Source organism: Amblyomma maculatum, chromosome 10, assembly GCF_055883805.1.
Source record: "Amblyomma maculatum isolate TAMU_Amacu chromosome 10, ASM5588380v1, whole genome shotgun sequence".
NCBI lineage: Eukaryota > Metazoa > Arthropoda > Arachnida > Ixodida > Ixodidae > Amblyomma > Amblyomma maculatum.
The window spans coordinates 96,485,886-96,502,779 of NC_139353.1; the positions used below are offsets into that span (position 1 = coordinate 96,485,886).

The 16,894-nt window shown below is 43.4% G+C and overlaps 1 protein-coding gene across 1 annotated transcript in view; it reads left to right on the top strand.

The window, feature by feature from the left end:
* Window positions 1-16,322, top strand: part of LOC146177060 (uncharacterized) — a 40,415-nt gene extending 24,093 nt beyond the window's left edge. The window contains exons 3-6 of the mRNA XM_084581449.1: window positions 4,616-4,728; window positions 6,267-6,444; window positions 7,311-7,447; window positions 15,895-16,322. Coding sequence (XP_084437575.1) covers window positions 4,616-4,728; window positions 6,267-6,444; window positions 7,311-7,447; window positions 15,895-16,322 — 856 coding nt within the window. The remainder of the gene's footprint in view (window positions 1-4,615; window positions 4,729-6,266; window positions 6,445-7,310; window positions 7,448-15,894) is intronic.
* Window positions 16,323-16,894: the final 572 nt, after the last annotated feature.

Sequence of the window (16,894 nt, forward strand, 5' to 3'; positions counted from 1 at the left end):
ATTACCACATCTAGGAAAAAGGGCAAAAGTTTTTTTTTTCCTTTCTTAAACTAAATTCGACGTAAATGCGTAAGCCAGAATCTTTGCCTAACTTTCCGTATCTTCGTTAATCTTCGTGTTTGTGGCGCTCAGGTAAACCAGAGGAAAATCTAGGCTGACCAATTTTACTGATTTGGAGTATTTGCGAGAGTATACAGCCTTTCAATTCCGCCTACAATGAGCACTTTAAAGACTTAAAGACTTTCCCTATACACTATTTTTTTTATACATCTCGGTGTTACGCCTTCCTCTTTCGGCTAAAGGGAGCTTTTACTCTTTCTTTTTTATCTTCTCTCAAGAATGGAAAATGCCTCCCACGGGATAATAGATTTTCTTCAGAGGCTTCATCCCTAGACAAGGCGGTTTTTTTTCCCTTGGGAGGACCTTAGCCCGAATGCGAATTCAGTGTGCACAATTTTTTTTTTTTTCACATCTATTCTAGTTTGGGTTCTACTGCGCATGGATTGAAGGTGGTTAAGACAGCACGAAAAACAAAGCAGGTGAATGACAGTTTAGCACAAAGAATTGTCGGCTGCGCTGATGGCTCAAAAATTAAAAGGGCCTACGAGCACTTCCGAGGATCAAGTGATGATCATTCAGAAAATGCATATTTTCGCGTTTACTTATAAGTCGCCATTTTATGTCATTAGTGAGCTGAAAGGTGGCTAAGAACTTGAAAGATCAGTTGTGGCCACCCATGCGTTAGCGCCTTCAGCTGCAAGAGTGTGACGACGATTGTTTACACACTAGAAAGAAGCATGGAAACACCAAGTGCCTTTCACAAGCCCCGGTAGAATGTGCGTCATGGCCGATGAAAAAATATTGTTTATTGGAAATACATAGTCTGCGACTCTTTCGCCAAGACAATGCGACGTTTCAAAGTTTCTGTTATTTATTTCACAGGAATATAAAGTACACTTCTGCCTAAAACCTTTACAAGAGGAAAATTGTTATGCCATTTTTGAAACAACCTCCGCTGCACGGGCCTGTTACTGGCACAGAGCCAGTAACAGGCCCGTGCAGCGGAGGTTGTGGGCCTGTGTCCTCTCCACATCCTTGTGCGGACAGAGGAGAAAATGAAGAAACAAAGAAAAAGAGGGAGAGAGAAAGACGTGGTTTGCAACAGCTCCCGTGTTCTTTCGCACTCGCGTTTTTTTAAAGCTTCTTGCGCGCTCGGGCACCCTGACCGCAAAGCCAAATGGCTTTGCGCGCGCTTTTAGTGCCAATGGTATCTGAAGTTATTGAGCCCATCCATTCGCACCTGAACAAGAACAGCGTCTTGATTTTGGGTAGAGGTTTTCGCTCGTATCAAGTTGTTGCTCAGCTCCGAAGCCTGTATGGCGAAGTACCACTCGCATTATGTCACTACATCATAAGCTGATCCAAGTTCCAATGGCCCGCGAGGAGCCTTGCTCCTGAACCCCCCTTTGTTGGTAGTAGACGGTTGGTGGCAGTCCCTTTAAATGACATTTATTCACGCGCACCTTGAAACGTGTCAAAACGCGGCAATAAAATAGATGGAGTCTATGCCCACTTTCAAGGTCCCTGTCAGGCTCGTTAAACCAGAGCGTACTGGGCGCGATGACATACCGTGGCGCCCCCTCTCGGAGGCGCCCGCATGACGATGATAATGCACGTGAACTGCTGCTGTGGGATGCTTTCCTAGGCAGGTCAGTTGCCCATTAGCATACGTTTATTTATTTATTTTATATACACCTCGGTCTGGGTCTCTATAAGCTTATTTTTAGGTGTGAGGCCCATTCATTCGGCAAAAAAGCACTTCACCGAAGCAGAGTTATTGAAGTAGGCGAGCTTTACTGCTACGACGACGTGCACCGGCTGCAGGACTTCTGCTTTTATGACAAAAGAAAAGAAACAACTGAAGCTACCACACAATCAGTTAGATGTAAGAATTCCGTGCACAGGTAATGGGATTCCTCTTCAAAAGGAGAGGACTGCCAGGAGCCTCAAAGATGTTAAGCGCCTTCGCATAGCTCCGGAAGAAGCGGCACTTTTCGCCTGTTTCCTTGAACGTAGCAGAGCAAACAAATTTGACTTTGGGGTTGACATTGGCTAATTGTTTATTAAACGTGAAGACGTGCGTTCCACGCAGCGAATTCTAGCGCACTGACTATCGCCATCGGCACTTTTGGTTGGAGCGGACATTTGTTTTTACCGCGCACAATAATTTTTATATGTACATCTCGATCAGCACATCACAACATGCATGCAATACTCTATCGTTCGTTTATTCATGGACTGTGGCATTTGACATTACTACAGTACTGAAGACGCTGCCTGAGACAACCGATGCCTGAGGCGGCAGAATCTTCTAGTTCACTTCAGTGAAACTTCCGTGTCAACGCGTTAATTTAGAACAATTAAAACCTTCTGGCCTTCGCATGATCCCTCTATTCTTGGGGAGGGTATAGTGCTCCATGTAAAAGAAGTATATTTTCAATTCTTCCAGCAATAGTATCGTTGACTTCACAAGTGATAAGCGCACAGTAAAACAAGCGCACTGTTTCTTCTGCCGCTCACCGAACTCTTAACTCCAATTATGTGGACGAAATCTCGCTCGCTGAAATGTCTGCTGCGCATATCATGAGAATAATCACTCGCTGATTTGCGCATATTAATTTTGATTACGGAAGGTTCTGTGAGCTTATGTTTGGGGTAAGAATGGGAGTTTGCGCCGGGTTCCCTCACTTACGTCTGGATACATAACCGTAGCGGACCGCAGCAACAGCTAAATTTAACCAGCCTCAGTAATGATGCAAGATCAAAAAATGCAAGGCTGGCACTCTATACCAACCCAAACTACAAAAATAAACGCAACTATTAGCTTTGAATATGCACAAATTCAATCGAGCGTCTGCTCCAGCAGCAGTAAGAGGAGTCGCGTGATCCCACTTGCTCCCCTAGGTAACGGGAGCGCCAAATATTGCCAAATATTGCCAAATATTGCTATAGAACTGTGAGTCAAAGGAAACCGAATGGGGCACTTCGCTAGCCAACATTTCGACAAGTGGACACGAAAACTAGGTCCACTTGTTGAAACGTTGGATAGCGCTTTGACACTCTTCCCAAACCTTTTCTCAGTTTCCATTATATTCGGGTGCTTGCCATCTTAATATCGTTCTACTCCGGATTATGAGAACTGCCACAATTATATATAAGGGATGCAGCAGTCTTACGAAGTGACTTTCACCGCATGATCACATTTATATCCAGTGCTTCCGAATTGAAATTGACAAGGGTATTTAATATGATGATTTGCTTGCTTTGGTTTTACATAGGTTATGCTAAAGCAGATGGCGCTTCACACAGATTTTGGAGCGATACCAGACAGGAGTCCTTGCGCTATATATTAGTAATAATAAAATTGAGGGCACGACTCCTGACTGGCACCGGTAAAATGAGTCCTTAAAAACTATAAAGGAACCTTACCATTTTACGTTAGTCAAATGCAGCTGGCGGTTCTTCTGTAAATATTGCATATTTTGATGGCAATAAAACAAATTCGCAAAACCACTTATGATCGCCTAGTTGCATGAATGAAAGCTGGCTCGAGCGAAGAGATGCCTGAACGGCCAGTCCCCGTGCTTCCTCCTGTGGTGCACGCCACAACGTGATCGGTAGCTCGATCGTTTGTTTACGTTGCCTGATGCTCTTACGGCGCATTCTTCACTTATCTTCCTCTCACGATGGCGCCCGCTGAGCTATGCCACACGGTTTGTTAAGGTGAATAAGGCATAACAATTGAAACTACATATGTCGTAATCGTGAATCTGTGCCGCAAACTATGCTCCATCTTGAGTAACGGATGAATGTTAAATATGAAGCGAAATGGTTTGACACCAACCGGATAGCTACAAGAGCTGTTGCTTTACAAGTTTGTTCCGAAAGAGAGGAAATTTGAGGCGGTACATCACAGGTGGCGACCTAAGTGAAAGCCATATTTTTAGGTTTTATTGTTCTTTTACTACAACAACGCCAGAAAGATTTTCGCGTCGTAAAGGCGGAGATGGCGCAGGGGTATAATGCCATGGCGCTACAATCGCGCCGCCCCGATATCGAGACGCATTATGGGTGGGAAATTGTACTATATTCGGTTATTTGTGCTCCGAGGCTTCTTTCCCAGTCCAGAAAATTTTGGTCTAGCGCGCCACCTAGGGCTCACGTACTAAAATAATATTGTAGCTATGTTAGAAAATATTTTGGTCCAAAATTCGTTCCACGACGTAAGATCAAGCTAAAATAAAATAATTGTCTCTTAATCACAGAGAAACTGTGAGTTTGAAATGTTTACTCCTTTTTACTTACCTGAGCAATGTCACCAACTCAATTTCGCGTACTGACAGCACTGTTCGTCTCGTTCGTGGAGCGACCATAACTTACTTAAAAAAAAAAAAAAAGACTGGTGGAAAAACTTTTCCAATATTGTTTCCCTTTAATTGTTCGTTTAAAGTAAGAAATAATTATTTCACGTTATTCTTTTATCTCGAAACGCATTGTCTTGTTCACTGCACATTTTTTTTAATTGACATGGTCTAATTTGCCTTTTCTCACGCAGTGTGGTGGCCCCAGATATGCGTGGATACGGCAACACAACAAGGCCCAACGATACCGCCGAATACCTTATCTTGAACCTTATTGGAGATGTGAAAGGGCTGCTGGAACAACTTAGTAAGTGTTTGTTGTTATATGTTTTTTATAAAAATGTGAACGGACAATGAAAAAAAAAAGACAAGAAAAATATTGGAAGCCCTAGCGGCCACTTGTGTAGTATGATAATTCTTGAGCGCTAAGTGAATTGGTGTTGCGCAGATATTCTGAAGCTGCTAATTTAAATAATGGTAGACCTCGGAATGAAATAATTAAATTGATTGCCTTACTTCATCCACTAAGGTATTCTTTTTATTGGTGAGCAAATGACCTTACCATCCGACATATTCTGCATTTTCTTAGTTTTCTGCCTTCAACAGGCGCCAACATTAACGCGCTCATACAAATCGATAGAAACCTAATATGATGCCAGTGTCAAATAAAAAATAATTTCATACCAAATAACGCAAAAATAAGACCTGCAACCAGTCCAGTGCATATATGACCTACATATGCCTTCTAACATTATATAAGGCCGTGGCGCAAAGTTAATTTTTCGATAAAATTATATATGAAACAGCAATATGATGAAAACCTATAACATATCCTGAGCATATGTACTTCTGATAATCTAACCAACAATATATAATTTGATGAAGTACCATTAAGTCTAATCTTGCTCAATATCAACTAATTTGCAGTATTTAATGTTAAACAGTACTTAAATTTGAGGGCAGATTCGTTTTTTCAATACAAGCATTTGATTCATCTTAAAACAGCGCGAAAACACAAGACTAAAAGGAACAGGAGACGACACAAGCGCTTTCTAACAACTGAATTTTTATTTATGGAAAGGTGTAGTTATATAGGAACCAACCCAGATAAAATGAAGACGAGACACGTGAAAACCACCGCGGTGCCCTTGTAGAAACAGCGCGCGTGCGCAAAGTGAGGATCACTTTGCGCACGCGCACTGTTTCTAAAAGGGCACCGCGGTGGTTTTCACGTGTCTCGTCTTGATTTTATCTGGGTTGGTTACTATATAACTACACCTTTCCATAAATAAAAATTCAGTTGTTAGAAAGCGCTTGTGTCGTCTCCTGTTCCTCTTAGTCTTGTGTTTTCGCGCTGCTTTAAGATGAATCAAATCCAATTCGACCAGTTTTCTATACTTGCAAGCATTTGATTTTGTGATGTTAGCGTTCTAGCCTAAATCTCTCCCACATATTTGGTCATTTTGGAGGGGCTGAATGGGTAGGACCCTCGACTGCTGATCGAGCATGCTGATTCGGCCTCGATCACGCTGGCCCCCTTTCTACAGAGGGAGAACGCAAATTGCTGTTGTACTGCTTCGTTGTGAGTACAAGCTAAGGAAACTCAAGCGATCCCAATTATTTCCGTCCTCCTCCATGGCGTTCCTGAAATCGCATGTCTCTGTAAACTTAATATTCCACACTGCGGCACTAATTCATGACAAACTAAAATATGATTATTTCAAGAAATATCAGTGAAATGTATTTCAAGGAAACAAATAAAGTTCCAACTGAAAAGACGTTACCCTGTGTGACAGTGGTCATTTTCGAATAAACAAGGACATTTCACCCCTTCTCACACTACAGACCCTAAACACGAAAGAAAGGTAGTCCTCGTTGGTCACGACTGGGGAGGCATGATCAGCTTATGCTTCGCCACCTTGAACGAGGCGATGATTGACAAGATGGTTATTATCAACGGCGTGCACCCGAAGGCTTTTCTCAAGCAACTGTATCGCAGCGTGAGACAAATGCGAATGTCCTGGTGAGCGCGGCTGGTTCTTTCTATTGAGCCCTATACAAATTAGCCTTCTTCGCTTTTCACTTTTAGTTTTGCCCAAACTTATGACATGTGCCCTCATCAGTGTGATGCTGTATCGGTTGAATACACCGTAGAGTGCATATTATTTTTCGTTTGCCTCGTTTAATGAATAGAAATGAACACAATGTGAAGGCGGGAGAAAAAGTGGGATTTTGCTGCCTAGAATAAAAATGGTGGAGTTGTCCAGTAACTTATAATGAGCCTTCTGTAAGCCTGGAAGAGGACGAAAAATAATGGTTTCAAAAAGGCACTAATGATCTGGGCAGGTTTGGGATAAAACGTTTCATGCAGGGCATATCAAGTTTAGCTCGGGAATGTGTACTTTGTTTTACCTTTGCTTTCGATAGCATCAGCAAATACTTGAAGCTGGATATATCGTCAACGCATATGTATAGAAGACGTCAATAAGTTTAAAACATACGATGGAAAACTGCTTAGATGCCTTCCAGTTGTATTGTGAGGAGTTTTTAATGACTTCCTCGTCGTCAAGTACACCTCTATAAACGCGTTCTCAGCAGAGTATTTTAAATTCTGGATACACAATACGCATAAAGTGTTTTGAATTTGATAGTTATTAGCTTCCTTAGGGAACCTTCGGAACAACGTATCATTAAATCTAGCAAGAGGTTAGTTTGGGGAAGCACCGTCGAAGCTTTTAGGCGGAGTGTCAGAAGCGTAGTTTCTTCCAAGAAATTCAAAGAAGTTGCTACCTGCCAGCTATTCCAGCAAGCCTGCAAATATAAGAAGCGCTTCTCGGATGCTAAGCCAATACCGTATAGACATAACATAAAACATTGTCAACTATGCAGGTTCATGATCCCGTTCCGGCGTCCAGTTGTTCCCGAGCAATACCTCATCATGAGAGACTTGAAATTTTTCGATAAAAAGCACAAAGGATTTACAGAGGGCGAGGAATATGCCCACAAGTACGTGTACGCGCAGCCAGGTACGTATGTGTCGTGTTATGATCTACATAAAAAATCCCACATAGTATCACATATTATGAGGTGTCGCAGAGAAAAACCACTCTGCGTTACGTTGTCGTGAATACTACTTTTGCACTTCACAGTTTACATTTTATAAATACACTAGCGCGTTCTTTTTCCTGAAAGTAAATGCGGCTACTGCAAAAGAAAGAAAAATATTGATCAAGCTCGCATCACATATAGCACGACTTTTACGCTCCTGCATATCTTTTTTGTGCCCTCGTCTGGTCTCTTGTGAAAATTGTTTTCTCAAATTTAAGGCTCTAGACAACAATTTGCAGAGTTAAGATTCTTTTTCTTGTGGGGTTTAAGGTCACAAAGCGACATCGACGAAGAGGGACGGCTTAGTCGAAGGCTGTGGTAACTTCGACAGGGGTTTGTTTTAATGTGTGCTAGCATCGCTCAGCAAAGGGCTACCTTGCATTTAGTCTTGTTTCTAAAGCTGTGACATGACCGATATCGAAATCGCGCATCAGCTATCAAGGGCCTAACTACTGCGACACTGCGACAAAGCAGCTATGCTTCTCCCTCCTTATGGTTCATTCGCATTGTAGTACGCTTTTCGTAAATGTTCTCAATTAAGTAAAGGATTGGGGTGCCCAACTAACAGTGTTTTCCAGAGCACGACTTAACTATGAAGATAAAAAGAAGCTTCGAAAATACATTGCCGCTAATATCTTGCAGCTTTGATGCGGTGATGCTGAATCACCACAAGGTTGTTCTTCTACCGATAAACACTTTGTAGGCGCTTGAACCTGTAAAAATCTTAAACCAGACAAACCGCTCACATTTCCCATTGAACGTGCGAGTCTTCCTCTAAAAGTAGCCAAATTTGTGTCTTCCTATTATGATGAATCAGATCGATTATATTATTTGCCGGCAGAGATGGAGAAGCGCGATACAAGCAGTAAAAACAAGGCCTGGGGCCGATTGTGGCACCGATCATCAGCTTCTTATTGCCAAAATTAAGCTTCGATAGATGAAAACGCAGAAAACTAGAAGGCCTTTCAGGTATGATCTGGATCAGATTCCATTAGAATATGCTGTGGAAGTGAGCAATCGATTTCAAGAATTAGATCTAGAAGACAAAGAGCCCGAAGAGATGTGGACTGATGTTCGTGATATAATACAAGAAGTTGCTACTAAGGTAGTTCCAAAGCAAAAGAAATGCAAAAAAGCCAACTGGTTATCTGAAGAGGCTTTGCAAATAGCTGAGGAAAGGAGGATGGCAAAAGGTATGGGGGAAAGAGAAAGATACAAGGTTCTCAATGCGGATTTTCAGAAAATAGCAAGGAGAGATAAAAATGCCTTCCTGAACATACAGTGTCAAGCAGTTGAGGACAACAGCCAATTAAGGAACACAAGAGCTCTGTATAAGACAATCAAAGATATCAAAGGAAGCTTCTGTGCTAAGCTGGGCGTGATAAAGGACAGACAAGGCAAGGACCTCACTGAAGCCTCAGAGATAAAGAAGAGGTGACAGGAATACACAGAAGAACTGTACAAGAAGGACCCGGATGTGCAAACCCAACATAGGACGGTTGTGATTACTGATCTCGAGCCGGGCATCCTGAAGAATGAAGTTGAATGGGCCTTAGCCAGCCTTGCTAAGAACAAAGCTAGCGGAATTGATGGTATTCCAGCTGAGTTGCTTCAAAACCTCAACCACGACGCTGTTAACACACTGCATACATTATGTCAAAAGATTTGGACAACCCTGCAGTGGCCACAGGATTGGAGGAGGTCAGTTTACATCCCCATTCCAAAGAAAGGCAGTGCCAAAGATTGTTCCAACTACCGCACGATCGCGATTATTTCGCATGCTAGCAAGGTGATGTTAAAAATCCTGCAAGGTAGGCTGCAGCAGTATGTGGATCGGGAGCTTCCGGACGTGCAAGCTGGGTTTCGCAAGTGCAGAGGAACTAGAGACCAAATTGCCAACCTTCGCTGGATCATGGAAAAAGCAAGAGAGTTCCAGAAACCCATTTACTTCTGCTTTATTGATTATGCTAAAGCGTTTGACTGCGTAGATCACAGCAGATTGTGGCAAGCTCTCCAAGAGATGGGAGTTCCAATTCACCTCATCTGTCTCCTCAGGAACCTTTATGAAGGGCAAGAGGCCACAGTCAGAACTGGGCATGGCCTTACTGGTTGGTTTCCGATTGAGAAAGGGGTGAGGCAAGGCTGCATACTGTCGCCCTGCCTATTTAACCTATATGCAGAGTGCATCATGAGGAAGGCCGGTCTGGACGAGTCTTCAGCTGGAGTGAAGATTGCTGGAAAACGTATCAACAACCTTAGATATGCGGATGATACCACTTTAATGGCAGAAAGTGAAGTGGAACTCAAGAGACTTCTGATGCGCATACAAGAAGAGAGTGAGAATTTCGGGCTTAAACTGAACATTAAAAAGACGAAGATCATGGCGTCTTGCCCTATCAAGTCCTGGAGCATCAATGGACAAGAAGTGGAAGCTGTGACAGATTTTCTGTTCTTGGGCGCCAAGATTACCTCGGAAGGAGACTGCAGCCATGAAATTAGGAGACGCCTGCTTCTGGGAAAGAGAGCAATGGTTAGCCTTGACCGCCTAGTAAAGAGCAGAGACATTAGTCTACCAACCAAGATCCGTATAACCCGTGCTATGGTCTTTCCAGTTGTGATGTATGGATGCGAGAGTCGGACTGTGAAAAAAGGCTGACCGCCGAAGAATTGGCGCGTTTGAATTGTGGTGCTGGCGAAGACTCTTAAGAGTTCCATGGACTGCCAGAAGATCAAATCAGACGATATTGTCGACCATAAAGCCTGACTGCTCATTGGAGGGTCAAATTCTAAAGTTAAAGCTCAGCTACTTTGGTCATCTGATGAGAAGAGAGGAGTCGCTGGAGAAAGATTTGATGTTGGGAAAGGTTGAGGGTCGCCGGAGAAGGGGTAGGCAGCGAACGCGATGGTTAGATGGCATTCTCGAGGCATTGCAGATGAAGCTATGTGATGTTAGGAAGATAGTGAGAGACCGGAAAGCGTGGCGTGACATGGTCCATAGGGTCACGAAGAGTCGGACACGACTGAACGCCTGAACTGAACTGATTTTGATCTGTAAAGTAATCGGTAAAATCACGCTGGGCATTATTTCTCGTAAAACGCTTTTAATAATGACGTAGCCCAAAGCACGTTTAATGTTTATTCCTCGGCTGAATTCGTGTCATATAGTGATAAAATACCTTGATTATTGGAGGCTTGATTTCAAAAGCTGGACCATAAGCGACCAATTCCTTGTGGATACATGGTTTTGTGATTAACGAAAAGAAAGGTTTAATGACAAAATATCTCTTCGCCGAATACTAATGCGTTGATGTTTGTATTTTACGTATCTATGTGTAGTCCTATTCCTTGCCCAAGAGGAAAAAACCGTAGGCAGGTTGGATACACCCTGCCTAACGCTTCCGGTCGGATGTAAGGCCGGTTAGGTGAACGGTATTTTTTTTCACACCAACTTGAATTGGAATATTGGAACATCGTTTTGAATCAAATATCCTCGGTGCTGCTAAAAACAGAGCGAATTATAAACTGAGTAATCATTGAACCAAAACGAATACGGGTCGAACATTTCAGCAAACGTTTACACCTTTGCTCGTTTAGGTACGAAACAAGGAATCGTATTTACACTGAACCTTCCGTGACAGCACTGCGGTCCAGCGTTATATGCAAGTCATTGCTTTAGAAAGTACCGATATCCCGAAATTTTCCGCCAGTGTACCGGCCCTCGCCCTTCATCCTCACCTGCCTCTAATTGGCGCTTTCCTGAGCGATGATTGGGCACTTGGGCTGATTCCGCCGAAACGTACTTGTCTCATGCTTCGTACCCTTTTTTTTTTTAATTTTCAATGCGACGCATTTATCAGCAGGCTGGCAGCCTCCTGCTGTTGCTGTGTCACTGACTGTCTGCCGTACGAACAGGGCTAACCTATAAAACTTGCCAAGTGCAGTCTATGCACAAAGCAGGCTATTCACTCGCCGGCGCACCTTCCTACACAATGTGTCGTGTGCAGCGCGTGAGGAGAAAATCGGGACCGTGGAGGAGGTAGTCAAAACCTCGAAATTAGTGCTATAACTACTGTAGGTAAAGCAGCAGCAGTGAATTGAGGTATAGGGAACCTGCGTTGCCCAGGGGACGCGCTGAAAATAAGACACCCAGCGTCGCCTCGTTTCAAAATGAGCAAGCGTATAGTAGGACGGAGCACGCCGCTCGTCGTACCATGGCTGCGCCCATCGGCGGATTTAGAGCTTTCTATTTCGTGTGTAATGCTTTTATCACAGGTATATTGTTCTGAGGAGCTCTGAGTTTCCTTTTTAACGGCTTGAAGGCGCCACCTGACATCCTCAGCGGCATGCCATCTTGGCAACGAGCCGTGCCGCTGCTGCATCATGGAAGTTATAAAGTCGCTACGCGTAGGTTTGAAACGGTTATGAGTTCAGTGTTTATTTTTTTTTTCTTGCTATTGGGCACTTGCAAAGTACAACGTATCTTCATGGTGAATTACCGGCGCACTTTTTGGGCAATAATATTCTCCTGCTATGAAGCATCGCTAGTGGAGGGTAAATATACCACAGCAAAATGAAACGACCTCACTGCTATAATAGCATTCAGTAGGATTTGGCAATACAGCGCGTGTTAAGAGCATTGAACGCATGCAGTACTCACTTACTGCCCATTTGAAGAACACTAATGATTCAACTAGCTTCGTGATAAGAAAATTTATCGATTAAATTGGTGCCTCGTGTGTAGCGAAATATAATGCACTGTTGTTAGGGCGATGCCGTTGAACGCATCTGTAGAGAAACAAAGGCCTGCAGTCGCGTTTCGGCACTTGCCTATTTATGTAAACAAACGACAAGCAACTGATGGGTTTATTTGCCTTTTGTTTATCCTTCGAAGCGAATAACACTGAGATCCGCTACGAAGCACACATCTAAAAGGCACGCACTGCAAGCACTGTAAACAGTTTAGTGGCTGCAGTTGTCCTGTTCATAAACGTTAGGCGGAAATTATCGGTGCCCTGCAATGTGAGAGCGTGGGGGAGAGTTATACTTTAAATCTCTTTTGTCTAAACCCGCGCTCTCTATCTTAAGAGCCAATAATGCACTACTTTGAAGGATGGGGTTATTATCGGTGATGGTTAATGCAAAAACAAAATCAGTACGACCTTTAAACAACAAAGTTAATATGCTTTGTTCCTTGTACAGAATGAAAATTGTAGCAGGCACCATCTAACGGTGGGATGTGTGTGGATATACACACTGACATATCCCCCACCCCCCTTCCCCTTTTTACCCGCCCCGTACGCCGACTGCGACTGGAAATCGGCGTATCTATACTATTTCGTGCCAAAATAAACGACTCGAGCCATCATGGTTAGTTATTGGCATGCGTGCCTTATAACAATCATTCATAGTGAGGCAGCTAGATCGTAAAGCGCGATATTTACAATAGACAAGTTCTCGATTGAATATGAAGGATATCTACCTATTAATTCGTAGGTGCCCTAAAGCAAATATTGCATGAATATTTTCAGCTTTAATTCAGTCAGTAAATTAAATCATCCAATTTAAAAACAAAAGCGCTTTCTCTGACGCAATACGTCTTTTATTCGAAGCACACAACGAAGGAATGACTTCTCTAATTGCGGAGCTTCTTTTAATCAAGGCTCACTTACTGGCGCATTGAAAAATTGTTGAACTGCCACTAGGTGCGTTGCGATAGTTTAATGCAGGAAGAAGTGTGAAAGCATGCCGGTTAAGGCATTACGCGACTCTGCAATTCCGACGAAATACTGCATGTTCGGATAGGTTGCAAATTTTCTCGGTTTGATCGCAATATGCATATCGGGATAGCACTTACGTTCGCCCTTTGTTGACTTTAAGCTGTCGTCCATCTTGCAATAGCCCCACTCACGCCAACTTCTAAAAGGTGACCTTCACAAAACATTCTCATCAGGTTGCGCCATTGATAAACGCGAATGAACAGAGCTTTATATGTACAGGTGGCGACATAATTAATCGGAGCACGCTTTTTCGTTCAAATTAAAATCACGCCTTCCACACTGGAGATAAGAAAACAATATTTGTCCTAGTGAAAAGGCACTGCGTCTAGTACCGGATCGCACATACCACGACTGCCAATTTCAATTATGCAACGCATGAAAAATAATAGGAGAAAAAAGCGCGCTCCGTTTACTTTTGTCCGCAGGGGTACAGTATAAGGCAGAAGCCACGTTATGAAGTGCAATGAGCAGCGCTCAAACGAGAAGCTCAACAATCCCCCGTACTCATCCAGCCTCCTGAATCGAGCTGAATTTACCGCCGCTGTGTTTTGTACAGCTGAAGGTGTAATACAGTGCAGAGAAATCTTTTTATCGTAACCGAGCGCTTCTAAACGCAGCAGCATGCCTTTGGTTTCGCGACAAATTAACGCTCTGCAGCGTCTCCAGCCGCGGAAGTCTAGGCCGTCCTACCAAGGTAGTGCCGCGACGGCCACTAGACGGCGCTGGCGGTGCGCGGAAAAAGAGTAAAATATTATATGAGGAACGCCTGAGGAAATTGGTCAGTAACAGATGGGCAGCTAAAGTATTTAAATACCTGTACCTAAAAGGCGTTCACTCACAATGGAGGAAAAGAACTAGGAAACTAACTCGTAAGTATGTTGGTAACAAGGACGGAGAAATAAAGAGCATTAAGCAACAGGCGAAAAACACAGAAGATAAATATTGGATAAATTCGATGGAAAAGAAACAGAGTGTGGAATTATACCGAAAGTGGAAAATGCAGATCAGGAAGGAAGATTTCTTTGATAACTCAAGAGGCAGTGCCCTACTTTCTGAAGCCAGATCAGTGTGCCTTAGAACACGCAGCTACAAAAAGAAATTTAACAATGGAGATGACGTATGTGCTGTATGTGGAAACTCCAGTGAAACAATTCACCATATTACACTCGAATGTAATGGTATCCATCCGGAAGTTGGTGCAGGCGCAATCACTGTTCCTGATCGCTCTGGGGTTTAGAGATAACAGTGGCCGGGTGAATAAACCGGCGGTGGAAGCTAGCAAAAAACGACTGGAAGATTGGTGGCTTAAAAGCAGAGATGTGACATAATGTTAGTAATGTTGGAACAAAATTTAATAAATAGAATGATGGTTTAGTTAACCATTCTAAATCAATAATTAAGATATAGGGAGAAAAATGAGCATGATAGCTACTGCTACCACCCGTTTCAAAGGGGATGCTCCTATATTCCATCCATCCATCCATCCATCCATCCATCCATCCATCCATCCATCCATCCATCCATCCGTCCGTCCATCCGTCCATCCGTCCGTCCATCCATCCATCCATCCATCCATCCATCCATCCATCCATCCATCCATCCATCCATCCATCCATCCATCCATCCATCCATCCATCCATCCATCCATCCATCCATCCATCCATCCATCCATCCATCCATCCATCCATCCATCCATCCATCCATCCATCCGTCCGTCCGTCCGTCCGTCCGTCCGTCCGTCCGTCCGTCCGTCCGTCCATCCATCCATCCATCCATCCATCCATCCATCCATCCATCCATCCATCCATCCATCCATCCATCCATCCATCCATCCATCCATCCAACCTCCAGCGCAGGTTACCTATACTCAACTACAATAAAGAGTGAAATCAAGAGGGCCATATAGTAGCGCAACCTCCATCAACTTCGGTGCATACAAAAGATATAGCACGCTGTTGATGAATAAAACTAAACAAACTGAATCTACGTGCACCTAACCACATGAGGCAGTAGACAACTACGTTTCAGGCATGGCTTCCCAAAACGGCTATATAAACAAGCTTTTCGGTAGTTAGACGACTTCATATATGTTCATACTGAGGAAAACGAACAGCGCATAAAACACTGAGAACCAGAAAGACGAAGCACAGAGTTTGAGTGTTGAGCTCGACACTGAGGGATTAATAAATCCCGAGGTATACATATATAGTAATGCATCAGGAATGCTTATATACCCCAGGTTTTATGAATGTGCCTTAATCGTGAGTTGAGTGGTTGAGCGGTTATCTAGTAAAACCCTTCATCACTACCATACTCCTCCCGGCCGGGTGGTACGCGTTGCCGGTTCAAGTCCTGTTTACAACAGTAGTCGCAGAAAAACACGGCTCGCTTTGTTTGAACTTCGTCCCATTTACTCCTAATGTTTATAAGATATTCCATTCGTTTTGAATCCTTTTAAGCATACACTGGTGTTTCATATAATCGAAATGGACTTTATTTGATTCATGATTTAATAACTCCCGCATTTTTACACACCCATTGAAGTAGGTAATCGCTTGGTAACTGATTAAAATCTTGTTTATTTCTAGGTGCTCTCACAGGTGCTGTCAACTACTTCCGTGCGGCTAACAATGACAGTGACCACTTCGAGAAGCTGCCTTATCGCAGGATCAATGTACCCACACTGATACTTTGGGGAGAGAGGGACGCGTTTTACACGCGACGCGTGGCCAAGTACAATCGGGAATGGCTTATTGGTTCACAGCTCATTTACTACGAAAAAGCAGGACACTATTTACCCAGGGAGTGCTCCAATCATATAAACGATCGCATAAAAGAATTCGTAAACAATGGGACAGTTCACGTCAACCTAGAGCGCAAGAAGTGGTGGCAGAGGCGAAAGCGCTATGATGACCATTGCAGGGAATCCAAGGAGCCGGCTCAAGCTTCCCCGTACAGCAGCCTTCCTTTGATTCCTTCAGACCCGAAAGACCTGCCTAAAAATATGAGGGAATAAAGAGAGCTTGCGGCTTTCATCAGACACAGCCGTCATTCCACTGCGCCCTGCCTAACTAATGTAGTACTCTCCAATAAAAGAGATGCAGAAAAATGTAAATAAATTGTAAATAAACGTCGTATATCCAGTTTTTCCTGTTCATGTATTTATTTTGAAAGGGTGATACCGAAAAAAATGAAAATATTTCTCTTAGGTAGGACATGTGTGTCACGTTAGAACCGGTCAGGTACTCTGAATAGACAACAAATGTCGCTGACCCCGACGACCATGTTCACGACAGTGCAGACTATGGTGTCCGCATAACTGTAAGCGCAGCTGCAGTCTGATGTATGATCTGCGCAATATGCAACTATAAGGAAGTGGCAGCCTCAGGACCACACTGCCGCAGAAGTGGGAAGAGGAAGTGGATCGAAAGCAGTTCAGTATAAAGAACCGTGAGCTTGAACAAGTTCGAGAAAAGGACTGCGAAGCATCAGACCGAGAGAATAGCATGCGATAAAATTCTCAGACGTTTTAAACAGATATAATAAAAAAACAATTCAAATTGTTATGCATATGGGATGATTGCTGCA